Source organism: Gopherus evgoodei, chromosome 9, assembly GCF_007399415.2.
Source record: "Gopherus evgoodei ecotype Sinaloan lineage chromosome 9, rGopEvg1_v1.p, whole genome shotgun sequence".
Lineage (NCBI taxonomy): Eukaryota > Metazoa > Chordata > Testudines > Testudinidae > Gopherus > Gopherus evgoodei.
Genome location: NC_044330.1, coordinates 79,106,135 through 79,133,110, shown reverse-complemented (window position 1 = coordinate 79,133,110; position 26,976 = coordinate 79,106,135). Strand labels below are relative to the sequence as shown.

At 40.7% G+C, this 26,976-nt stretch overlaps 1 protein-coding gene across 1 annotated transcript in view; it reads right to left on the bottom strand.

Moving 5' to 3' along the window:
* The window catches only part of CHM (CHM Rab escort protein), a 144,669-nt gene that overhangs the window by 103,437 nt on the left and 14,256 nt on the right, over positions 1–26,976 (bottom strand). Inside the window, exons 2-3 of the mRNA XM_030574380.1 lie at positions 15,831–15,897; positions 1,640–1,712 (exon numbers count right to left, since the gene is read on the bottom strand). Coding sequence (XP_030430240.1) covers positions 1,640–1,712; positions 15,831–15,897 — 140 coding nt within the window. The remainder of the gene's footprint in view (positions 1–1,639; positions 1,713–15,830; positions 15,898–26,976) is intronic.

Here is a 26,976-nt window from a genome sequence, read left to right as displayed (position 1 = left end):
TGTCCCCAGACCAGGGCTCCCATGCCCTCTCCATCCCACGATCCTTACCGGGGGGTGGGGGGAAAAGGTCTGTCCTCCTCCCACTGCGCCGGAGACTTCGGAACTGTAGCAATGAACGGAGCGGAACGTGGGGCTGCTGGGTGGCTCTACCAGAGAAGTTCCCAGTGTGGGGCTGCCCGGTGGCCCCATGTTCTGTTTCTTTCCCTGCTGCCGTTCCCGGGGGAGCCCTGCAGTTCAGGGCTCTCCCAGGAACAACAATGGGGAAAGCAGGAGAACATCAGCAGCTCCTCCAGCACGGCTCTACCGTCCCCAGCCCTGCCTCCGAGCCCTGTCCTCCAGCAGGGCTGCTGTACAGATGGAGGAGAACCTGTGTGGAAGGGCTGAGGGCAGTACTATCGTGGCAGAGGAGTTGCTAGCATTGGGCCACCCAGCAGCCCCACATTCTGCTCCTCTTCTGTCTTTCTGGTACACTGTATCAGCTTTAAATATTTTACTGGTATGGCGTGGTGTACCAGACTGCCCTACCTGCACTGCTGTTTAGGTGTTATTTTAAATAAAATTGTCCATGTATAAAGATGAGAGGCACGGTAGTTCGGTTTTGCTGGCTTTAATATTTATTAAATATGTAATACCAAAGAGTACTAGACACTTCCTAAGTTCTTGGTTATGTAAGTATTTTTTCACAAAAAATAGAATATAGTAACTCCTCACTTAACGTTGCAGTTATGTTCCTGAAAAATGCGATTTCAAGCAAAATAGTGTTATGCGAATCCAATTTCCCCATAAGAATTAATGTAAATGAGGGCGTTAGGTTCCAGGGAATTTTTTTTCACCAAACAAAAAAGTGTATGTGTGTATATTATATATAATGCACACACACACACACACACACACACACACACACACACAGAGTACAAGTTTTAAAAAATTTAATAATGGTACACAGTGATGATTGTGAAGCTTGGTTGAGGTGGAAGAGTCAAAGGGTGAGATGTTTCCCTTACTGCTAAATGATGAACTAGCAATTGACCGAGCCCTCAAGGGTTAACTCTTTCACTCTGCAAGGCAGCAGGAATGGAAGGAGATACACGAATTTCCCTTAAGTACACTGCCTTGTTAATTAGATCAGCTTGCTGAGACAGCAGCTGCTGCAAGCTCCCTCTGTCTTGAGCCGTGCTCTATGGAAGATGGAGTAATTTGGGTGCTGGAGCAGGGGGACACCCTGACATTAGCCCCCCTCTTCCTTCCTTCTCCCCCGGCACAGCAAGCAGAGGTTTCAGGGAGCAGCTCCAAGGCAGAGGGCAGGAGCAGCACATGGCAGTGGGGGGGGGGGAGGGACACAGCTGAACCGCAGGCAGCTGCTGCACAGTGAATTTAGGGGAGTGGGGAGCTGATACGGGGCTGCCAATCCACTCTGGTTTCAAGCCCTCACCAGCTAGCAGCAAGGGGCTGCTCTTCCTGCAAGGGGTAGATAAAAGAGGCAGCTCCCAAAAGAGAGCATTACACGACTTTAAATGAGCATGTTTCCTAACTGATCAGCAATGTAACAACTAAACAAGGTTAACCAGGATGACTAAGTGAGGAGTTACTGTACTAGAAACCTGAGGAGAAAAAAAAAAAAGTCATTCTAGTTCCTTACCTGGTTTTCCTTAATCCAGGACAATAATCCTGAGAAGCTAAAACTGGCCCAGTTTCCACCATAGTAATTTCTCCTGCAAAGAAAAAAATGAAACTTGGTTGAAAGAAAACCAAAAATATAGCTACTGAATTACCTATAATGCTGCTTATGAGACTGTGCAGAACTTTATGTAATTCTGTTAGTAAAAATAATTTTCATGTTCTATATTCTGAGCCAAAAGAGCCAAATTCTCACATCTCATTGAATGCTCTCCAATTTACTTGCTCTTTCCAACTTGAAAAGAAGTTGTCAATTTACTAAGTTCAACACAAAAAAGTAAGTCAATAGTTGTGCTTTTTTCCTTTTAGGTAGTTGGTCCTCTGACTTCCCTTTTTAAGTTTTTCCTATTGACGCTTCCTAATCACCACACTAACTAGTGAGCTTTTCCACTATATGAATAAGAGATTAAGTAAAACATAAATGTTACTTTTATGGGAAAGAAGCAAGCACAATATAAACATACTAATAAAATGAAAGGATTCTACCACACCTATAATAAAAGATGCTACCTCACAGGATTTAACACTAATACCAGTTAACTAAAGCATGTTGGGACTTTTGAAAAGTGACCAAAACTAGAATGCGTTCTTCAATGGACCCGTAAAGTTACATTAAATCGCACTTTATCCATTTCTTTTGTACTCTCCCCTGCCACCGAGAGGTATTTTTTAAAAATTCTATAACAGAAGCTTAAAAACACTGAGTAAAAATTATTTAAACTTTTCGGAAAGATAAGAAAAAAGGCAGTTTGCATTTTACACCAGAGATAATAAAATCATACAATTCCTCCTAGATTGAATTCGGAAATGGAAAAGTTTAAGATGAGGGTTTGAGTCCAACTCACATGTTTAAAGGAGGATGTTTTTCACAGAGTTATATGTACTGACAAAGACTTCATTAGGAAGGTCAGTGTCTTTGTAGAACCAGAGGGTGATGCTCTACTATGTTGCTTAGTTAACACATGAAGGACAGATGTCTGCTAAACAATGTCTAATTGTTCATGACTAGAAACTGACCTAAAGAAGTCCTTCAGTTACTTCAGGGAAATAGCAACAAAAGAGTCCTGTGGCACTGTATAGACTAACAGACGTACTGGAGCATAAAATTTTCGTGGGTGAACACTCACTTCATCAGACGCATGTGGTGGAAATTTCCAGAGGCAGGTATAAATATGCACGCAAGACTCAGGCTAGAAATAAATCAGGTTAGTTCAATCAGGGAGGATGAGGCCCTCTTCTAGCAATTGAGGTCTGAACACCAAGGGAGGAGAAACTGCTTTTGTAGTTGGCTAGCCATTCACAATCTTTGTTTAATCCTGAGCTGATGGTGTCAAATTTGCAAATGAACTGAAGCTCAGTAGTTTCTTTTTGGAGTCTGGTCCTGAAGTTTTTTTGCTGCAGGATGGCTACCTTTAAATCTACTATTGTGTGTCCAGGGAGGTTGAAGTGTTCTCCTAAAGGTTTTTGTATATTGCCATTTCTAATATCTGACTTGTGTCCATTTATCCTTTTACGTAGTTTGGCTGATGTACATAGCCGAGGGGCATTGCTGGCACATATTACATTGGTGGATGTGCAGGTGAATGAACTGGTGATCGTGTGGCTGATCTGTTTGGATCTTGTGATGGTGTCGCTGGTGCAAACATGTGGGCAGAGTTGGCATCGAGGTTTGTTGCATGGATTGGTTCTTGAGTTAGAGTTACTATGGCGTGGTGTGTGATTGCTGGTGAAAATATGCTTAAGGTTGTCTGTGGGCAAAGACTGGCCTGCCTCCCAAGGTCTGTTAAAGAGAGGAATCTGAAGCCATGATGTACTAGTAGAAAAACCCAGATTATCTTCTGTAAATTCTAGGTAACCAAGCCTGGCAAAGGAATGCGTTGGCTCTGGAAAGGGTTTGAACTCTCTCATCTGCTAAACCATGTATAGGATATTTTCTTGGTCTGCCAACTACCATTTTATCTAGGGTCTATATGAACAGTTTAACAAATCCCAGACCAAAACATTCCCACTGAGCATGTAAATGATTTCCTGCCGATCGGCTTTCCTGGGCCTCAATCTAAAGGTAACACCAAGCAGCATCATTCCAGGAGATGGATCAAGTCAAGAAACTCAGAGCATCTATAAATGCATGCAATACAAAAGCAGCAGCAGGTAACATCTTTTGTAGAATATGTCTCTGTTAGGCTGGCTGCCTTTCTGAATGTCATGCCATAATAGCTGTGGTAAAACAAGTCAAAGCTGCTGATGCTTCATGATTTCTCCTGAGAGCTGCCTGTATGTGTCTATCCTTTATTTGATTTCTCAGGAAAAAAAAGTCTCCTTCCATCAAAATAGCTGTCTTCTGCAAGGGAAGCTACTGCCACATTGATTTTAAGAAGCTAATTACAAAATGACTTATTTCATGCATTACCTGTTAAAATTCTTGTGTTTATTAGTTCCCATTCTGCTGCAGTTACATGCTCCAAAACACAATTAAATAGAATGACAGGCTCCTTTCTTGGCTCCCAAGAGAAAAATATTAACCATAACCACACTTCATTTCTTTTGGCAAAACTCTTGCCATTTAGTCTTAATTACCAAGGTTAAAAGATATCTGAATTAAATCTATTGACCCAGAGAACCAATTTCCTCACTTTTCTTGGAAAGGAATCAGAAGACCAATGCATTACTCAAGGGTCCTTTTCCCTCTCTCGTTTACTATTTATTAGCTTCATAACTTCACCTAAGTGAAAGGGTAAAGAGGAAGGATAGGAGTTAAACACAAATAATGTGAGTTATATTATATTATAAATCTTACCCGTTCTGATAAATTTAGATAAAGAGGCAGGACAAACTACAGGGATTCAGATGGCAAAAGCATACAGGGGCCTACCACACTCTGGGATCCCATATAAAACAGGAATTTTGAGGAGAGAAGACACTGAGTATTTGACATCTGGAGCAAGGAGAAAAGTGAATGAAGATGAAGGCCGGAAGCAGAGACAGAAGAGCAACAACATGTGAAAAGAGGATGGCGCAAATTGTGGCATGGAAGAATCTGATGGGAAATACAAGGAACATAAGAAAAACCATATTGCGTCAGACCGAAGGTCCATCTAGCCCAGTATCCTGTCTTCCGACAATGGCAAATGCCACATCCCCCAGTGGGAATGAACAGAACAAGTAAGCATTAGATGTGAGGATGAGAGGTTTGAATTTTATGTGGAAAGATTCAGGAAGTCAGTGAACGATCACGTCACACATCTTTCGCCCTCACAGTGGCAGGAAAAAACTTTAGGTGCAGAATGTTGGATGTGTTGAAAAAAGGAGAGGCAAGAGTGCAGGAGTCTAAGGAGAGGAATGTTACAGCTGAAAGAATGAGGGCATGAAGCAGGATTTTAAGCACTGGGCACAGAGGGGAAAAGGTAGATCTTAGAAATATAACAAACAGAGAAGCAACAAGATTTGGCATAAAAACTCAGAGCCTCAGATGCGAAGAGTCTTGCACTTGAAAAGGAAGGATAGCAGTGTTTTCAAAAGTATTGGATAAAATAGGGAGAAAAATTAATTTTCTGTTACTGGTGAGAGTTGGATTAAACTTCTTTAAAGGTAGAGGATGCATCGATTGCCATTCATTTAAGAGTTGTAAGAAGCCCTTGCGCTCCTTTATAGGATAAAAAGAGCTAAAATAATAGGGCCCTTCACCTCCCAAACTGGTGCATTTCACCATCTAAAACAAAGGTACATGCAAGGCACAGGTGCAGGGGTTTTGCTGGCTATTGTTTTGTGTAGGTTTGTACATCTGTCAGAGAAAGAGCATAAAAACCATAGAAGCTGAGAGAGTGGGCAGCAAGAAACCCTTAAGCCAGAGAAGGATTTGCAGCATGACTCAGAAAAAAGTTGAGAAAACTTTTGGATAGAGTAGTGCCTGGAAAGGGGCTTGGAAGTGTGAGCAAAGAACCTGATTCCTGCTGCTTGAATCCTTCTGTGTTCAGGGAAACAGGACTTTGTATAATTTTTTTTTTTTAAAAGAAGCAGTATTACATCATAAATTCCTCTTAACGGAAACAACCAGCAGCACATTAAACTTCAGCTAAACACGTGGGTCAAAAAACAGGTAACGTGTTTAGTTTCTGATATGTCTTCCTGTATGTTTCTTAGAGATAGGGTAAGACCTAACTCTAGACAGAGGGGCAAACAAAGGAAAAGGAAAACTAATGTAATATATTGAGAAAGGTGGAGTTCCTGCATGTGCTTGACTGACACTTATTCTTTAGAGCAGTGGTTCCTAAACTCGTTCTGCCGCTTGTGCGTGGAAAGCCCCTGGCGGGTGGGGTGGATTCAAACAGCAGGAGCTCCAGCTCCAGTGGCCGTGGCTTGCTGCTCACACTTCCAAGCCCCTTTCCAGGGAGTACTCTACCCTAAAGTGTTCTCTCAACTTTTTTCCAAGGTCATGCTACAAATTCTTCTCTGGCTTAAGGGTTTTTTGCCCAGTCTGGAGCAGCGAACCGCAGCCACTGGGAGCCACGATCGGTCAAACCTGCAGCTGCAGCAAGCAAACAAACAACCAGCCCGCACCACCAACGGCTTTCCTTCCACAAGCGGCAGAACAAGTTTGGGAACCACTGCTTTAGAGAGACAAGGTGGGTGAGGTAATATCTTTTATTGGACCAATTTCTGTTGCGGAAAGAAACAAGCTTTTGAGCTACACATAATTTATTGTTTAGGAGGAGGAAGAGAAGACAACTCTTTAAGAGTTCAGTGCATAGTCTGATATTTCTCTTTGCTCTGCGAAAAAAGAGAAGCTCTCCAAAAAGAATTTTAAATAACTCATACTGCTAATATGCCCAGAGTCATTGGAACAAACAAAACAGGAGCATTTGAGATGACTACCACAAAGGCAGAACATTTTTGGTATCTTCTTTTACCTACCCTTGACTGACAGCTTTAGAACTAACTCTAAATCTCAATAGGAGGAGAAGCAGCATCTTATCTGCAGGCAGAGAGAGAGCGAGAGAGAGAGTGTGAGTGTGAGAGTGTGCAGTGGTGAAAAGGAATATATTTAAAAAAAAAAAAACAACAAAAAACCAGCTCTGAAATTTTAGATAAGCCTTTCTGTGAAAGACAAGGGAACAATCTAAACTGAATTTTCATTTCAGAAACTAAACAGAAACTAAGCTGATACAAAGAAAGTTTTCCCCCTCAAGACTTCTATCTCCACCATCCACCCCAATATGACCAAAAATTAAACTTAAAATAAGCAGGGGTACAATAAAAATAGAACACATGCTAAGAAAAAAAGTCCCATATACATGACCATTTATTGTGGGAGCTGTATTCAGTGCACAAAGTAATCAACTTTTAGTTTTGATATACTTCCCTTTAGCAACCTCAAGTTTAAACTAAACTAGTTTTGAATTGCAAATTACTTTTCTAAATCACTTAACATCTATCCTTGAAATTTCACATGTCAACAGCTCATTAATATCTACAGTAAATGTAGCTCCCTGAAAAGAACCACAGATTTTACATTTATTGAGACAGATAGCTGGCACATAGAAATAGGGCTCCTTGAATTACACTTTGGCAGAAGCTAACTTGAGTTTAAAATCTGTCTATAGGAATTTATGGCAACATTGCAATGACATGACTATTTTAAATAAGATTAGCTGCTGTTGATTTATAAACACTGTCCAAGCATCATCATCAACAGAGGCTAGTACTTAGGATTTTATAATGGACCACTTCAGAACCATCTACCATTATCACCTATGTGGCATAGTATGATCAATACAAACAGTGGTTGGAGATTAAAAGTGGTACAATAATCAACATATGGTAATGAATGCAAGCAACACACAACATACTTCAAAATTTTACTTACACTTATTCCATATTTTATAACTAACTTCTTTAAATATTTGCAGAGAAAAGCAGATATACACTATTATGATGAATGTCTATGACACAAAAAAGCATTTCAGTAGGCTCAAATTCTCATTTTTAGAAATAATTTATTCCATAATCCTAAAGACAATAACCCAAAATATAAAACACAACAACATTTTGAATATAGATTATTTTGATTGGTTATTTGAATAAGATTAAGTAATTTGTAAATTCATCTAGAAATGAAGATCATAGAATATTTCACCAAAATAAAAATAAGAATATTCCTATTTTAAGTCAGAAAAAAATCTTGAAAAGTCTACAGAATTATACATACTCCCAAATAAAATCTAAAATGCCCTTGACAACAGCTTTTTACATAAGTGATTAATTTTAAGATTAAATAGCAGATAACCATTGTAAAATTTGTAAAAGCAGCAAAGAATTCTGTGGCACCTTATAGACTAACAGACATTTTGGAGCATGAGCTTTCGTGGGTGAATACCCACTTTTTTTCATGTCCCTGCCCTCCAGCGTGTCTGCCACTCCTTCCAGTTTAGTGTCATCTGCAAACTTGCTGAGAGTGCAGTCCACGCCATCCTCCAGATCATTAATGAAGATATTGAACAAAACTAGCCCCAGGACCGACCCCTGGGGCACTCCACTTGAAACCGGCTGCCAACTAGACATGGAGCCCGACGATCTAGCCAGCTTTCTATCCACCTTATAGTCCATTCATCCAGCCCATACTTCTAAACTTGCTGGCAAGAATACTGTGGGAGACTGTATCAAAAGCTTTGCTAAAGTCAAGGAATAACACATTCACTGCTTTCCCCTCAACCACAGACCCAGTTATTTCCTCATAGAAGGCAATTAGGTTAATTCTATCTTTCCCACATCTATAAACACATCTTCACTGTTAGTGAGATCCTGGTTGGAAAAATAACTACACAAAAATGGAACCCTCTTAATCAAGAAATCCATGTGTGTTTAGTCATTAGCTTGCTTTGGAAACACAAAAATAACTTAGTATTACTACTTTTAGCACTGCAGTTCTAACACAGCTATGGGCAGATTTGTTCAAGTTTTGGTGCACAGAAGCCTTAGTGCCAATATTAGATAAGTGAGAGAGAACCCAGCTAGACTTTCCAATCCCAGACTGAGTCTCTGGTACTGCTGGTTAGAAAACAGATCTTACTCCTGCAGACTGCACAAACTTGGAATTAGGTAATTGAGATACATCTGGAGCCCTATGCTGGCCTTTTAGTAATTCTTCAGAATAGAACTACACTTGAACCTAATAATGACCTTCAAACTGTTCTGTAGCAAACTGCCTTTAAAAACTTGAAGGAAAAAAATGAGTAGGAGGATTTGTCCAGTTTTTAACTGCAGAATTCTGGTAAACTTTGGCTGCTGATGGAGCCTTCTGTGGTAATTAGTATCTCTAATCTGCATTTTTCATTTTTATAATTATTTTGAGAATAACATCCTCTTGTGCAGGTGGTGGCATATTAAGGTGAATTGGAATCCTTGTGCAGACAGCTAAACTCAAAATAACTGATACACTGCTTTTCACTTTGCCTACCATTGAAATGTAGGGATCTCTGAGGTGAAAGGCCCAACATGAAAGCAATACATCACAACCAGTTTAGGACACACAGTGAAGGTTGGATATATACCCAGCTGAAATAGAGGGGAAACTGTAGCTCAGCACAATGTATTTTGAAAAATTGTATTTCAGACTAGAGAAAAATGATTCTACACTACTTAAGTAGGAAAAGAATTCCATTGAGAAGAAGCCATCTAGAATGGCATTTAAAAACTTAGATGTACATTTCAAGCAGAGGTTTAATCTTCCTTTACCAAAGGAATTAGAACATCATCTTCCCCGTTTCAGTAATCTACATATCCTTACAGTACGTGATACTGTTACGTAAAGCCTTCAGATAGTTGTGCTTAGAGGATAGAATATGATCAGATTGTTTGTCCTTGTTTCTTCATACAGTATAAAGTGGTGGTGTAGTAATCCTACTTTCAGTGAAACTTTAAACTTAACAGGAATTATGGAAGATGAATCAAGCCCTCAATTCAAATAATTAATGGATTAATTTGCAGCCTTTACATATTATAAGCAAATCAAGAACTGGTTTCTGGCTGCAGAATAGCCACCTGAACCCACTTTCATTAGTGAGGGCTGGTTTATACTAATGAAATGTTCCTCTGCACAGCAGAACTTTTTAATGAAACAGTCTTCCAAAAGCTGTGCCAAGTGATCTAGGCATTTCTTAGAGGGCATCTTTATTCACAGGATCTGCAAACTTTAGATTCCTGATAAGGGACAAACTTTACTGTGCCCTTTGTTTTTTTAAAAGTGACTTGGGGAGTAGCTGTTTCATACTTCCCTCCAGAAACTCATCCCTGGTTTTGAAGTATTATTGGCACATTGTAATAGAATTTCAGTATCCCTGTCCTAAGCTAAATTGGGTGAGTAGAGAATTAGTGAAGGCAGTCCATTCAGCCCTAGGGGTTGAATGAGTAAATCACATTTCCCTCCCTCCCTTTCCCCAAAAGCAAACCACGCTTGCTGCTGGTGCTTAGATAGAAGTTGACAGTTCTGGTGAGCTCAGTATCTAACCCATTTTTTGGAGACCAGAAGAAAAAGGTAGACCTCAAATCTCAGAAGTTGGTGCATTGATGTGTGTTTACACAGCTAGAATTCAGGATTTTTCCCCACTGTACACAAGACCGTTGTTGATTGCTGGTCACTAAACTCCCAAGTCTGTGGAAGATGTTTTTAATAAGTAATCATTCAACTACTGTTGCACATATTGTATACAACAAATGATCCAAGGTTGCTTTTGTCAATGAGGGATTGTTGACCTCTCGAGGTCCCTTCCAGTCCTAGAGTCTATGAGCTGACCACAGGACATGTTTGTTAAATACAGGCATTTCACTAGGATTAAACGTCCTTCACCACTGCTTCAAGTTGTGTAGGCCCTTTTGGATCCACCTTCAATAGCGCAACTTCAACCCTGCTGAAGCTTGAAAAACCAAATGGAGTTCCCAAGAAGTCACAAATAAACACCCCGTGAAAGACCCGAAGCAGAAGATCCCTGATTTTGATCTCCCACAAAGCTCATGGGGAACCCTAAACCACATCCACACAAACCATGGCAGAGGTGGATACACAAATGAAAAATGGAAGACTCACCAGTGTGCGACTGTGGTCACCCAGAACATACCATGGACCATATAGCAACTCAGTGCTTGATTCACAAATATGAAGGCGGCATCTTTGTGATGCCTATGAAGGAAGGCTGAAAGAATTGGGTTTATTTAGTTTGGAAAAGAGAAGACAGAGGGGACATGATAGCACTTTTCAGGTATCTAAAAGGATGTCATCGGGAGGAGGGAGAAAACTTGTTCATCTTAGCCTCCAATGATAGAACAAGAAGCAATGGGCTTAAACTGCAGCAAGGCAGATTTAGGTTGGACATTAGGAAAAAGTTCCTAACTGTCAGGATAGCTAAACACTGGAATAAATTGCCTAGGGAGGTTGTGGAATCTCCATCTCTGGAGATATTTAAGAGTAGGTTAGATAAATGTCTATCAGGGATGGTCCAGACAGTATTTGGTCCTGCCATGAGGGTAGGGGACTGGACTTGATGACCTCTCGAGGTCCCTTCCAGTCCTAGAGTCTATGAATCTGTCATCTGACTAAGTGGGTATTCACCCACGAAAGCTCATGCTCCAAAACGTCTGTTAGTCTATAAGGTGCCACAGGATTCTTTGCTGCTTTTACAGATCCAGACTAACACGGCTACCACTCTGATGATTGTAAAATTTGCCTATTAAATTTTTTTGTGCAGTATAAATATGTCCTATTCCCCTTCCTCCGAATATATGAATTCTAATTTATGATGCATTGTAACCTGGCAAGCCTATAGCCTCTACAAGATTTGGAAAATTTATCTGCAGCAGAAGAGTATCATTAGATGTGGAAATTCTCATTTTCATGATTGAAAATGAAAGCAAAAGCATGTATGAATGTAACTAAACACAGGAACTAAAACTAAGGAAACAGTAATAAAAATCTGCATTCCACAGTTCTAATTGCTGCCTACTTCTGTGATATTGTAGGCTATAATTTGCGGGTCTTTTACCATTACCAAAAAGACATGAATACTCTAAATTGAAGCTACAGTAGCCAGCTATTATTACATAGCTTAATAAACCCTATATACTAAAGTTGGAGAAATAAGATGAGAAGCAATTATCGAATTCAACAAAGAACAGAATAGTAAATTCACAATATTGTGTTACTGTGGGAGGTGAAATCTAAAGTCTAAAATTAACTGATCATAATTTAGTAATTCTAGGTCTTAAAAAGGTGCCTATTAATGGTCAAGTTTATTTTTTAAAATATATACTGTATTCCAACAATTTAGCATTTTACTATTCTTCAAACCTTGCATTTTTCCATGTTCCAAGTACTGTTCGCAATTAACATTGCTCCTGTTCAATGTCTTATGGATGTCTTATGCACAGTAATGACATTTGCAGGATTCAGCACCTTTTAGGATTCTACGCCATCTTTACATGCGCTGCTGCAGATTCTCTACTACATGTTTCTTGATGATGCAGTTAAAGATTCTTAAAGAAAAAGATATTTCCAATCTACAGGACATTTTCCACTCAACTCAATTTCAAATTACATTAAACTTGGAGCCTGCAGTATTCAACTGTGATGTCCCATAATCTTAAAATGTAAAACTTCAGGATTAACCAGTTTAGGGACTGGCCAGTTCCCAGAGTTTTTGGGATACCCTGGAGAATGGTCTCTGGTCACTGTAGCAAGGGCCAGGTTGATGCACATCATCTCCCACTGCTAAACAACCCTATTCTGTTCATGAAGTGCCCCAACTCCCCTCACTGTACAGTCCCTTTTTGCTGCTACTTCGAGAACTGACTGAGGCAAGTTTTGTGCATCTCCATGTGACAGTTCTGGCATGTTTAATAAACTAATTTCGAATATTTTCATACAATTTGCATATGATTATAAATTTCAGTTTTATGGACAATATACGCTTCCCCAACCAGCTATGGGCAGGGAGGAGGATGAGGACAGGGACCTGTACAAAGATTGACAACTGCATGGCTAAGGCACGAAGGGAGGAAAATAAGTATCTAAAGCACTGGGTTAGGTGGAAGTGCTGGCAGATGTCTGAGACTGCTAAATTAGGTGAGTGCTGGAAGGTGTCTCAGGTAACAGGGAAGGCTCAGATATCTCAGTGTTGCCTGGGATAGCTGGATGGAGTGCTGGGATGTCTAAGGAACTGAAGTAGCTGAGTGGGTGCTGGTTTCTGTCTGGGCTCTGGTAGCTGGGGAACTCATGGCTGTGGTCTCCCTGGAGGGAAAAGGACTGGAATCTGGCTGAGGTTTCTGGGAGACAGAGCTAGGGTCTGGCTATGAAGCAGTGGGTCTTTTGGGGGGGCAGCGGTCTGGCTGCAGATACAAAGGGTCTTGCTGGGGGTTGGGGTGCACAGTGTGGAGCCAGGGCATGTGTTAATACTGAGTTCCCTCACCTTTTGTTCCCACCAGCTGACCAATTTTTATGAGTTTTCATAATTTTTAGTATTTTCTTTAAACTCCAACTGCTGGAGTCACATTGCATGACAATCTCAGCTTTTCTATTTTTTTAAATGAAAAAGCATGTAGCCCTAATAGTTGCAGAGAAAAAGTTTGCAAATGTGAACCACATGCACTCTTAAGACTCAAAGGAGAAGAAAAATTTAAATCATTTTAGTGGCACTTTTGGATGATCAGCTGTCAATGGATATCATCCCCCAGGACCTCTCTGCAGCATGCAACACTGTCAACCATGAGATACTGTTGTCTCACTAGAAAGAGGTGCAAGGATCAAGGGTAATACACTAAAACAATCTGAGTCTTTTCTAAAAGGGACATACCAACAAGTAGTGACGGGAAACTACATCTCTCCTACCAGAACTCTCACTTGTGAAGTCACACAAGGATCAATTCTCTAATTCTTTTCAACACGTACGTGCAGCAACTAGATGAACTGGTCAGACGACAGACTCAATGCCAGTAATATGTTTCTACCTATCCTTCACCGCCTACCCCCTCACCGCTACCACCAAAATGGCGTACTGCTTGCATGAGATGAGCTCATGGATAAACAGCTGGCTGAAGATGAACCAATACGACAAGCAATACTGGTGGGCAGAGGATGAGCGAACACACACAACAGATGTTAGTCATAGTCATGTTGCTTAATGTACTATTGGAAGGCATTCAGATACTTCGGTGATGAGCTTGGTATGAAAACCTATCTAGACAATCCACTGGAAGTCTGCCTCCACAGCAGCCTCCAGTGGCCATACGTGGAATTACACCTTCTAGATGAGCGAACCTGAACTGCCAGCGATAGGGCTGTCAAACGCATGTGTCTCAATAAATTCATGACACTTGGAAGCTCTTGGACAAATGACAGCTGGGATGAGAGAAAATACTATAAAGCAACAACAGAAGGCTGGAAACTAGAGACTGGTCAAGACCAAGCTAGGGAGGCTGTGATAAATGAAGAGGGGGCAAGGAGAACGCCTTTTTATGAACCCAGCCAGCCAGCTAGCTATAAAATCCCTCTTAATAGCTGTTCTTTAACTGCTTTACCTGTAAAGGGTTAAAAAGTCTCACTGCTATGCACAGGTAAAAGGAAGTGAGTGGGAACCTGGCCAAAAGAGCCAGTAGAAAGGCTAGAACTTTTTAAAATTGAAACAAGATTCCGCTTTTGTCTGTTGTCGTTCTTGGGGAAAGGCAGACAGGGAGCAGTTATGCAGTGAGAGAAGCTTGGGCCAGGTATGAAAAATTATCAGTATCACATCTAGAAACTACTCATTTAAAAATCCAGATATGTAAGTAAATCAGGAAATGTTTAGATAAAAGGGATAAACCTAATTGCGTCTATTTCTTTATGGCTTGTGGATTCCTCTGTGCTAACCCCAGGTGCTTTTGTTTAGCTTGTAACCTTTAAGATGGACCTCAAGAGAGCTATTCTTCATACTTAATTCTTGTAATTTTTTTTTTAATCTAGCAAAAGCCTAAGCCCCAGATTTTTTTTTTTTATAAATACAATTTACCTTTCTTAAGAACAGAATTGGATTTGTGTGTTCTAAGAGGTTTGTACACATGTTGTTTAATTAGCTGGTGGCAACAGCTGATTTCCTTTGTTCTTCTCAGCTCTTCCTGGGAGATGGGGGGTGAAAGGGCCTGAGGGTACCCCACAGGAAGAAATTTGTCAAGTGTGCCTTCCTGGATTGTCAAAGAGGTTTTGCACTTGGGTGATGGCAGATTCTGTCAATTGAAGGTCAGAGAAAAGCTGTAATCTTGGGAGTTTAATACAAGCCTGGAGTGAATAGTATTAATTTTTTAGTCATTGTGGGCCCCCACCTTCTGCACTCGAAGCATCATAGTGGGGAATCAGCCTTGACAGAGATCAAGTCAACAGTTGTTAAAAAAGTGGATGAAAGGTAGGGGGAAAAAAAAAAAAAGGCAACTCGATGTAGGGAGTTTTCAGGATAGTCTGACCAAAGTCTTCAAGTTTGGGTATCTAACGGTAATCACCTAAAAATGTGACCTGGCATTACAGGCTGGGCACTCAACTCCCATTAAAGTCAACAGCAGCAACTTGTGCTCAGCACTCTGAAAACCAAGTCACTTTAATTTAGGGCCTGGTATACACTAGGAAATAGCTCAGGTTAACTATGCCACTCAGGGATGTGAAAGGTTCACAACCATGAGCGATGCAGTTAAACCGACCAACCATCAGTGTAGACAATGCTAGGTCAACAGGAGAATTCTCCCATCGACCTAGCTACCGCCCCTTGGAGAGATGGATTCTCCCATTGGCACAGTTAGCATCTTCATTGAAATGCTACAGTGGCACAGCTGAGACTGCCACTGTAGCAGTTTGTGTGTAAACAAGCCCTTAGTGTCTAAGTTTAGGCATCTACATTTGTACTCAGTTCAGCAACTTGTACTTGAATCCAGACACTATCTTTTGCCCCATAAGATATGTAGCTGGGAATGGTTCATGCTGAGATTCTCACAAAGCTCTCCCCCTCACTCACCTCCCCCAAAAAGCAGATTTGCAACAGTAATTTTGGCTACATATTTTAGAATCATAGAATCAGTTCAAGTTAGAGATTTTAATCTATTTCCGAACACTTAAATGATCAATGAAGTGTATCACTGGAGTAACTTACGAGTCAACATGTAGAACCCTCTGGCCACTTCTTGAGCATGCAGATGCAATGATAGATTCAGGCAAACCTATAAAATAATGGTTAACAGTTAACAGTTTATAAAGTGCATGTATTAAATAGAATGAGAGAGTTACTTTGTCAGTGCCATACAATTTAGCCAAAAAGGCTCATCTTATTAGATTAAGCCTTAACACATTCATGCTAAAATATCAAATACAAAATTTCAGTGTCAATAAGAGGTTTTTCAATATTATCCTAAGGAACTTACAGAACATTGCCACAGAACTTATTAATTTATTGTTACATTACACAGCATTTGTGTCTTTGCAAATGCTATTAGCGTCTCTTTGTGGAATCTTGTCATCAGCCTCTCTCCTAGATGACTTGATATCAGTATTTTCTATGTGATACTGCCTGAAACTTTATGGGATGCTCTGAAGCATCTACCTCACTGCTACAGACCCCAAGTTATTTGAAAATAAAGTGATTTTCACTATACTTCAGCCCAGGAATCAAAGTTGATAAATGGTGGTAGAGTTCTACTAAATACTCTGCCTACATGAGACATCATTTATGACATCACAGATTAGGCAGACATTTAAAATATGACTATGCACATTCCCTAGACTCTACGCCCCACTCAACAGGTACTCTGTACACTGCTAGATTCCTTTGAGCATCATTTCTTTGATTAAGCACTAATTGAAATGAATGGGGCAGTTCATACGACGTACAGCTATTCTTTCAGGTTCCTCAAAAGCAGGAAGATATAACTGCGATAGTCAGCTTCAAAAACAAAACTGAGTGCATGTCTTCACTAGCAAAGTTAAAGCGCTGCTGCAGCAGCACTTTAACATGGCTGTGTAGACTCCCAGCGCTGGTGCCGCAACCCCACACCAGCACAGCTCTTCCAGCGCTGCTACTAAAAAAAAAAAAAAAAAAAAAAAAAAAAAAAAAAAACACACACAACAACAAAACCACCTCACCACCACCTCCACGAGGGGAGTAGCTCCCAGCGCTGGTGCATTGTCTACACTGTCATTTTACAGCACTCAGGGGGTGTTTTTTCACCCACCTCCCCCCGAGTGAGAAAGTTGCAGCACTGTAAAGTGGCAGTGTACATGAGGCCTGAGTGCATCTCAGCCATAATAGCTATAGACTTCAAAATTAAAGCTAAAGCTTTGGAGAGCAAAGTGGTAGCACTAGAGACACTGGTATACCTTACTGTCACATACCAGCCCAATTGAAACTCTTTCAAATATTCTCTCTTTCAAATATTTTAATTGCCTAGTTACAGGAGACCCAATAAGATTTACTATCACCCATTCTTCGGAATCATGACCTGATTTCTGGTAGAGCTACTTAAACTACATATTCAGCTAGAGAGAGAGAGAGAGAGAGAGAGAGAAACTAAAGAGAACTATAGGTCCTCTCTCTTCTCCATTTCCTCAAGCACAAAACCAGTTCTACTCTTCAAAAAGGACACAGTAAGATTTCTTCATCTTAGCAACCTGATAATTCACTTCAAATACATCATGTAGCATCTTAAAAGGTTATAAGGACAAGTAGTTACTAACTTTAAAAGTGTTCTAAGGAAATCAACATCAGTTCTGCTTGAACTGGTGTGAGGAACTCTTAGGGCATGTCTACACTACAAAATTAAGTTGACTTAAGTTAGGTCGACCTGCGGTCACCACAGTAATTAAATAGGTTCTTTGTGTCCACACTGCGCTCCTTCTATTGTCTGTGTACACCCTCGCCAGGAGTGCCTGCATTGACTTAAGTAGGGCACTCTGGGGAATGGGCAATCCTGGGGCACCACTGTCAGCCCTGGGACAGCGGGACTCCAGCTGTCAAAGGCAGCTGTCAAAGGCAGCAACAAACAATGTAAGCATCACAGTGTCTGTACAGACACTATGTTAACCTAACTAAGTAAGCACTATGCCTCTTGGAGGCGGAGTTATTAGGTCAGTATAGCAGGTGAGTTAAATCCACAGGAAACACTGCACAAGGGTCCCCTGTACATATTGTAATTGCATTCTTGAAAAGGGGGATGGATACTGAAACAATGTATATAGTGGAATTTTTTCCCCCATAAGAAATAATGGAATAAGGAGGGGGACACGTTCACCACACTCACTTATGACAATGCTCTTTTCACCTACACAGTGCACCTTTTTACGATGACACATTATATAATACACATTTTACACATAAAACATTGAATAAAATAATGTAGAACCTATGACATTATCTGATTAAAATATGACCATGTAGATCATTGTTGCTACCACTAATATAACTGCAACAAATATTGTACAAAGGTTGTCAGATAAGCTGTCTATGGAAAGGTTAGGATTTGTTGAATATGATAATGCTATTTATATGCATGTATCATTTTTGTATTTGAACTTAAGAGTACTGGCTCTAAACCTGGATTTCAAATGTTTACCATGTGGGCGTTAGCCCAGGAGTAGTTAGCCAGCACATCTTGGAGGGACTATTCAAATTGAGTGGCCCATCAAAAGAACATTTAACTCACAATGGAAGATGCCTACTGTGCCACTATCTCGGGGGCATCCCCTACACCCCCATGTTCATCCTTACAATATGATTGTGTGGTATCCAGTGCAAAGTTTGCCATGTCAAATGTCTTCAGAAGGCTCACGATGCACTGAGCATTGTTGTTATAATAATGTTAATGCTATAGGTTGTAATTTCATGTATACAATTATGAGGCTGAAAATGTGTCGTCATGGCTAAAACAAGCCCAAGCAAAACTTTCCAGGACCAGAGGGGCAGTTAACACCTCATCAGGGCATGTATGGGACAAATCCAGCCCAGCCTCACAGGAACAAAGGACACTGGCCCAGGCAGCAACAAAGGATCTGTTGGATTCTCGAGTGAGTCACCCTCCCCTTCCCTTTGTCAGTCATGGACTTTGAGGAGGTAATGCTCACCTTACCCTGGGATGAGGGGCAAAGCCAAGAGGGAAGAACATGATAACAGGGAGAGACATTTGCCATGCTCTCCCCCTCTCTCTTCTACTCCAACTACAGACATCACCACCAAACAACTGAAGCGTTGATCAAAGGCGAAAGCCTGGCTGAAGGGCAACCAGCCAGCCTATGGTGAGAAGCACCCAAGTTTGTAAGGGCACTGAAAGTGTTAAGATCAGCTTAGAGAGCGTTTTGCTTTTATTTCGTTTCACCAAATCTGACTAGTGCTTTGATTTATAATCACTTAAAAATCTATCTTTTGTGGTTAATAAATTTGTTTATTCTACCTGAAGCAGCATGTTTGGTTTGAAGCATATCTTTGTTAAACTGACAAACTCATAAGTTTGCAGCATTCAGCGGGTAAACCTCCTGGGGGGCTGGGCCGGTTTGTTTACCTGCAGCGTCTGCAGGTTTGGCCGATCGCAGCTCCCACTGGCCGCAGTTCACCGCTCCTGGCCAATGGGGGTTGTGGGACGTGGCGGCTAGCATATCCCTCAGCCTGCGCCGCTTCCCGTAGCCCCCATTGGCCAGGAGCGGCAAACCGCGGCCAGTGGGAGCGGCAAACCGCGGCCAGTGGGAGCGGCAAACCGCGGCCAGTGGGAGCGGCAAACCGCGGCCAGTGGGAGCGGCAAACCGCGGCCAGTGGGAGCGGCAAACCGCGGCCAGTGGGAGCGGCAAACCGCGGCCAGTGGGAGCGGCAAACCGCGGCCAGTGGGAGCGGCGATCAGTCGAACCTGAGGACACTGCAGGTAAAAAAACTGGTCCGGCCCACCAGTGGGCTTACCCTGGTGGGCTGTGGGCCAAAGGTTGCCAAACCCTGAGACAGCTCAAACCCTAGGAAAAACTGAAGACTTGTACTAGATTAAAAAATGCTAAAATATTGCGTATTATGTTTAAAAATGTTTTGCCTAGTCCTGGTTAACCCTAGAACCCAAGACTAGATAACACTAGGAGGATCTAGACATCAAACACCTTATTCTATGGTCTTTAACTCAGGTCTAGTCCACACTTAAAATCTACACCCGAATACCATGACTATGCCAACCTAAACCTCAATGTAGAAGCAGCTAAATCAATAGGAGAATGCTTCCGTCGACCTAGCTACTTTCACTCATGTCATGATATAAATTCCCCAATCTGAACCTTAGAATCCAAAAGATGGGGTACCAGCATGAATTCCTCTAAGCTTAATTACGAGCTTAGATCTGATAAGCTGCCACCACACAAAAATATAGTGTTTTGGGGCACTCTGGTCCCCCAAAAAAGCCTTCCCTGGGGACCCCAAGACCCAAATTCCTTGAGTCTCACAACAAAGGGGAATAAACCATTTCCCCTCCTTTCTTCCTCCCAGATCTTTCCTGCCCTGGGTACACTAGGAGATCACCGTGATTCAAACTCCTTGAATCACAACACAGAGAAATCAGGTTTTTTCTCCCCCTTCTCCCCCCCCCTTCTCTCCCCCTATCCTGGAGAGATAGACAGATTCAAGCTCCGTGAATCTAAAACAAAGGGATTCTGCCTTTCCCCCCCTCCCTTCTCTCTCCCTGTCTCCCACCAATTCCCTGGTAAGTACAGACTCAATTCCCTTGAGCCTCAACAAGGGGGAAAAAAATCAAATAGGTCTTAAAAAAGCAAAACTTTTAAGAAAAAGAAAAAGAAAAAAGTAAAAGTTGTCTCTGTAATTTAGATGGTAAAAGTTACAGGGTCTTTCAGCTTATAGACACTAGAGAGAAGCCTCCCCCCAGCAGAAATACAATTTAAAATACTTCCAGCAAAATACACATTTGCAAATACAGAAAACAATCAAAAGACTAAACTCGCCTTTTTCCTGGTACTTACTAAAATTAGAACACAAGAGATTTTTTTCAGAAAGATTGGAGGAATCTGCTTACATGTCTGGTCCCTCTCAGAATCCAGAGAGAACAAAGCAAAACCCAAAAAACTCAAACAAAGGCTTCCTTCCACCGAGATTTGAAAGTATCTTGTTTCCTGATTGGTCCTCTGGTCAGGTGTTTTTGGTTCACTGTTTGTTAACCCTTTCCAAGTAAAACAGACATTAACCCTTAACTATCTGTTTATGACAGCTCAGGAAGGTGGTGCTCCTACACCAACAGAAAAACCCCTTTTGTCACTGCAGGCTGCAACCACATTATGGAGTGGTGCCGTAGCTATCCCACTATACTCCCCAGAGCGTAAACATGGCCTCAAATCCTTATTTAGGAATAGGTCACATTGACATCAACAAATTATTTGCCAGAATAAAGACGGCTGGATTTGGACCTATAGAATGCAAACTCAGTTGCTTCCTTTCCCCTGGATCCTAAGACATTGATTGGAACATAACTCTTCTACTCTACTCAGGTTCTCTAGGGCAGGTAAAAATTCCTCCGTTCCCCCTCAGAACTAAGTTAGCATTATCATCCACTTCATTCTCATAAATTACAAAAATCAGATTACAGAAAAAAAGCAGAGAAAAAAACATTACAAAATATTTAGCTAGCCTAAATAGAAAAATACTTTCCCTTTCAAACAGCTTCATTTTCCTTGAAGTTTCTTTTGCCTAGTACAGTTAAGTACTAAATACAGTACGCTGTCTGTATAACTTGTAAAATACTCAGTTGAAACCAAATGCCTACACTCAGTCTTAAAGATGATCAAATTAAATGACTTTTGTACAATGTCAACAAAATATGACAGGGTCTTCCTTATTCAGGAATCAGCATGAACCATGGGCTATTCTATTTCAAATCATCAATACGCACTAAGGTAAAATTTCAGGTTTTCTTGCAACCTTTTCATTTTTAAGACCTACCACTTTGAGGGATGGTGAAAATTGTCATCTTAACTAGCAAAATAGAAAAAGTTATGAAGATTCAGTGCAACTTTGTTGTGTCACTGACTACTGTACTATGATGAAATACCATGTTACACGTTGCTTTTATCTTAGAAAACAGAACTGTTGCATCCATTCTGGGAAAGTTCATTCTGTTTACTAGACAATTCCATAGGCAAAGGGCACTTCAAATAGTAGGCACTGAGCTTCCCTGTAGCAGTGTTTCAAACCTACAAGAAATGTTCCATTTCTATGTGCACACTGAGCCAGTTAGCATATTGATGTCCATTTACAAATCATATTATGCATAAGCTTCCAGCTCTTTCTCACTGATATACCATGCAATGTACCAGAATATCTTATTTCAAAAGACAACACCTGTAGTTTGCACCATTTGGCCCTACCACCAGTTTCAGAAGCCTATAAATCTTAAAGCAATGCATACAAAGATTTCAAAACCAGCATTTGCAATCTAATAATCTTATTTTACATTTATTACCTTACACACACGCACACACACACACACCCTATACATCCAAAAACCATTTTACAAACTATAAACATGCAGGCTCACCACCTGAAGTGCAGCAGCCTCCAAGGATGAAAGTAACAGCAATACTAGGTAACTAGCACAGCAGACGACTACTGTATTCAACTGAAAATGCAGGGCTAGTTTTTGATACACAGAATGTAATTACCCACATGAAATTTGGCTAGAACAGCTGTCCTAAGTTGATCTTGAGCAAAATGCACAGGGTTCTTTAATAATTAAAAGTGGTCAAGACCTTGGGTTTACATCTTATCTGAAAGATGCTACACCTCCAGAAACAGTGCACCTAATGCAATACCAGGGGAACTACTTCAGAATTTAATCAAAGGAAGAAGTACCATCTGAAGAATCATGAACCACTATTTTAGATTTATGCTTGAAATTTTCCATCCAACTACCAACTAAGCCTGAAGAGTTTGCAAGATTTGACAAGATTATAATTTGAGGAGGTATGGCAGAAGTTTTTGTTCTATAAGAAAAGCTAATTATTGTAAGATACCCTCTAAAAGATGCCAGGATCCAAGCCTTTTAAGTATCAGTTATCATGGCTACTTTCATAAACAATAATTTAGGTGCCAATTCCAATTCAACTACTTAACACTTTAAATGACATGACTATGTCACATCATGTGTTTAAAACTGTTTTGAACACACTGACAAACTTGAATGACATAACTGACAAACAGGCTGTTTTAAATAATTAGTAGTAGGTATATTTTATTCCTAATTAGTAATACACATGTAGATTAAAAATCTTTTCCTACTTCTTTTGTCCATTTTACATCAGTTAACTAAACAATTTACATAACTTTTCCATGCCAGCTGTGCAATTTATGGATCGTCAAAGTGTATTTCATGAATCATATACTGTCCTGATACTGCATTTAACATTGTACGACCTAGATACAGTCTCAAAACCATCTCAGCTATTCCAGGGTGCTGCAGTTAAGTATCCAATCTGCAGCTCCACCTATTGCTACGTGCTAGTAGTGAAGATGATGAGGACAGCATACGGCTTCATGTTTTGCTGCAAGAGACAAAGTGCCAGTAATCTATAAGTAGGTAATTTGTGGGCAAATGTAGTCACCTGTGGACAGCTGTGGAAGAGATCAAGTTACAAGGAATGCAAACCCACATGAAAAAAGAATTAAGAAATACTCTGTTAAATATTGATTGCTCAGCTGTTTTTAAATTATCTCCTTCCGAAATGGTGGATTTATTTTTTGTCAAAGATGACAATTCCTTGTATATTAAAATGGACATAATAGGAAAGACAGTGAAGAAAAAGATACATCATGAGCTATGAAATATGTGAAAATAGCACTGGTATGTTATTATTAAATGTAAACTTAAGATCTCAGAGGTTAGGATTACTCCCCATGCTGCGCTTTAGGATTTAGAGATTTTCTCTCCAATTTCTATATGCATCACTGGCCCGATCCAAATCCTGTTGAAGCTAATAGAAAGATTCCAGTTGACTTTAATGAGCTTGGGATCAGGACCTATGTGACAGTGGAGATCAGCTGAGATACTTCCCATTCTCCCAGGAGTCCCTAGATCTCTGCTCTTGAGAACCAAAAGGTTGCTTTTTGATGGAGCATCTCTAGCTGTGGAACTTGCACTTTCTGTTATTAAGACAGAAATACAGGTTTAAGTTAAGTAAAGCACACAACACATCTGTTTGATCAAACATTTGTTCAACTGTGAAGTATTTGTCTCATTAAGATTTTAGTTATACTGCACTGCGGCTACAAGAAAGACTGGAGTGGTTATTTGTGCCGTCCAATGCAGGAAACAATGAGATATTGTTTTTTGTTAGTCGTATACCTAAATGTCATGGTACTGGCCACAAAAAAAAATCATTACATGAATAAATGGTTTCAAATGAAACAACCTTGAATTCTGAGGAAATTATTTTCAGCTTTTTTAAATGTATTTACTCTAAAACTTAAGTCTTACACAAACTCTTAATGATTTGGCAATATACTATTTAATATGTTTTTTTAAAGCTTTTCAATTTATGTTTAATATTACATTTCAGATCTACAAATTTTAAAATCTGAAATCTGCCTACTTTTCAGGGTCATTTATACCTTTCCACTTCAAATTTAAGTAAAAAGCACTGCTTCCTTGTAAAGTATTCTGCAATGAAATTCTAGAATTAAACATAGTGAAAATAGGAAATTTTTGTGAGAGTTAAGATGACATTTTATTATAGCAGAGAAGTCTGCAGATCCATTATAGCATGTCTTTCCCCCTGCTTGCAGCTCCTTGGAGGCAGAATCAAATGTGTCTAGCACAGTAGGCCAAGAGCGACCATATCAGAGAAGATCCAGACAGTTAAAAGGTACTTCCAACGTTACTTCATCGATCTAATTTTTAAATTTTAATCCATACATTATTGGATACAAGAAATTCATATAAACACTTTACTCCTGGGGGGGATTCTGCAGGACTGTATGCCCGCAGAAAACAGCGCCCCCGCCCCCTGCAGATTTCCTGTTTCTCTGCAGAAAACAGCAGAGAAGCTGCTCATGGAAGGGAGGGGAGGGGAGAGGGACAACCATTGGTTCAGTTTTTTGGGGGGCATTGCTCCCCTTCCACAGATGCAAGGGCGGGGGGACAGATGGGGTTACATGCCACTGCCCCCCTCATTCTGCAGGCACAGAACTGCCCAGCTGAAGGAGGCTGCATCTCAGCTCTGCTGTCTCTGCAGCTGAACATCGCCTCCTGGTCCTAGTGCCAGTCACCCTCCCTCCCCTCATTTCCACCACCTCCCATTACCCAGGCCCACTGCAGGCAGGCACTCTTGCACAGAAAACAGGAGGGCTCGCAGCACACAGAAGAGGAGTATAAGGGAGTGGGGAGAGAGGCAGTGAGGAAGGAAGAGAGTGGAATAGGGCCGGGGGAGGAGAATGTGAGAATGAGGGGTGGGGGACGGAGAATAAAAGGGGACAGGGGAATCGCAGGCGGAAGCGGAAGCCCAGCACGCAGCATCCCCTCAGCAGCAACAGCAGGGCTTCTTTGTTAAAAAGGCCCATTGAACCCTCACCCTGACAAGCCACATGCACCTACACCTGGACCCTCCGATGGGCCCCGCATACCCAGACCCTCAGCTCACTGATCCTCAACCTGCTGCACCTGGACCCCTACCCCATAAATCTCCAATAAGTCCCAACACCCAGCCCCATTTCCTCACACCCAGACCTCCACCATCTTCACCTGGATCTCCTGAGTCCCACTGCCATGCCCCTGCAACCAGAACCCCCCAATGAGCCTCTGAGAATCAGACAAAATTTCATTAATGCTAATGTGATTCATAAGTAAAAATATATAATACCTGTATATTTATTGTAACTAAATTGCCTCAAAGTTATGTATTAAATACGGCATGGTCATTAAGGTGCCAATATCAGCTGTAGTTCCGCTTACATGAGGAAATAAAAGTTAGGTATGACCATTTCAATTCAGCAAGCTCTCACTGTTTAATTTCTTTTATTTAATTGTGTGAGTTAAATGCGATTGACAGCCCTATTTTTTTCGCTAGATTTGACTGGGCAGTTTTGAAAATTGATCACTATTACTCACAGTTTTAATCACACGACAGAATACCAATTGAAATTTATTAAATATTGTGGATGTTTTCTACATTTTCAAAACACATCGATTTTAATTACAACACAGAATACTAAGTGTAAAGTGCTCACTTTATATTATTTAGATATTTGCACTGTAAAAATGATAAAAAATCATTTCAGTTCACTTCTTACAAGTACTGTAGTTCAATCTCTTTATCCTGAAAGTGCAACTTACAAATGTAGATTTTTTTTGTTACATAACTGCACTCAAAAAACAAAAAATGTAAAACTTCAGTGCCTACAAATCCACTTGGTCCTACTTCTTGTTCAGCAAGCCACTAAGACAAAACAAGTTTGTTTACATTTATGGGAGCTAATACTGCCTGCTTCTTATTTACAGTGTCACCAGAAAGCGAGAACAGGCGTTCATATGGCACTTTTGTAGCCAGCATTGCAAGGTATTTACATGCCAGATATGTTAAACATTTGCATGACCCTTCGTGCTTTGGCCACCATTCCAGAGGACATGCTTTCATGCTGATGACGTGTGTTAAAAAAAATAGTGTTAATTAAATTTGTGACAACTCCCTTGGGAGAGAATTGTATGCCTACTGCTCTTTGTTTTACCCGCATTCTGCCATATACTTCATGGTATAGCAGTCTCGGAGGATGACCCAGCACATGTTCTTCATTTTAAGAATACTTTCACTGCAGATCTGACAAAATGCAAAGAAGATATCAACGCGAGACTTCTAATGATAGATACAGCACCTGATCCAAGGTTTAAGAATCTGAAGTGCCTTCTAAAATCTCAGAGGGACTAGGTGTGGACCATGCTTTCAGATGTCTTAAATGAGCCCCACTCTGATGTGGAAGCTACAGAATCTGAATCACCAAAAAAGAAAAGATAATGAAAATGAACATGCATTGGTCAGCACTGTTTTGGATTATTATTGAGCATAGACATTTCCTCTGGAATGGTGGCTGAAACATGAAAGGACATATGAATCTTTAGCACATCTGGCAAGTAAATATCTTGCGATGCCTGCTACAAGAGTGCCATGCAACTGCCTGTTCTCACTTTTTGGTGACATTGTAAACAAGAGGCAGGCAGCATAAGCTCCCACAAATGTAAACAAACTTGTTTGTCTGAGCAACTGACTGAACAAGGACAGAGTGGACTTGG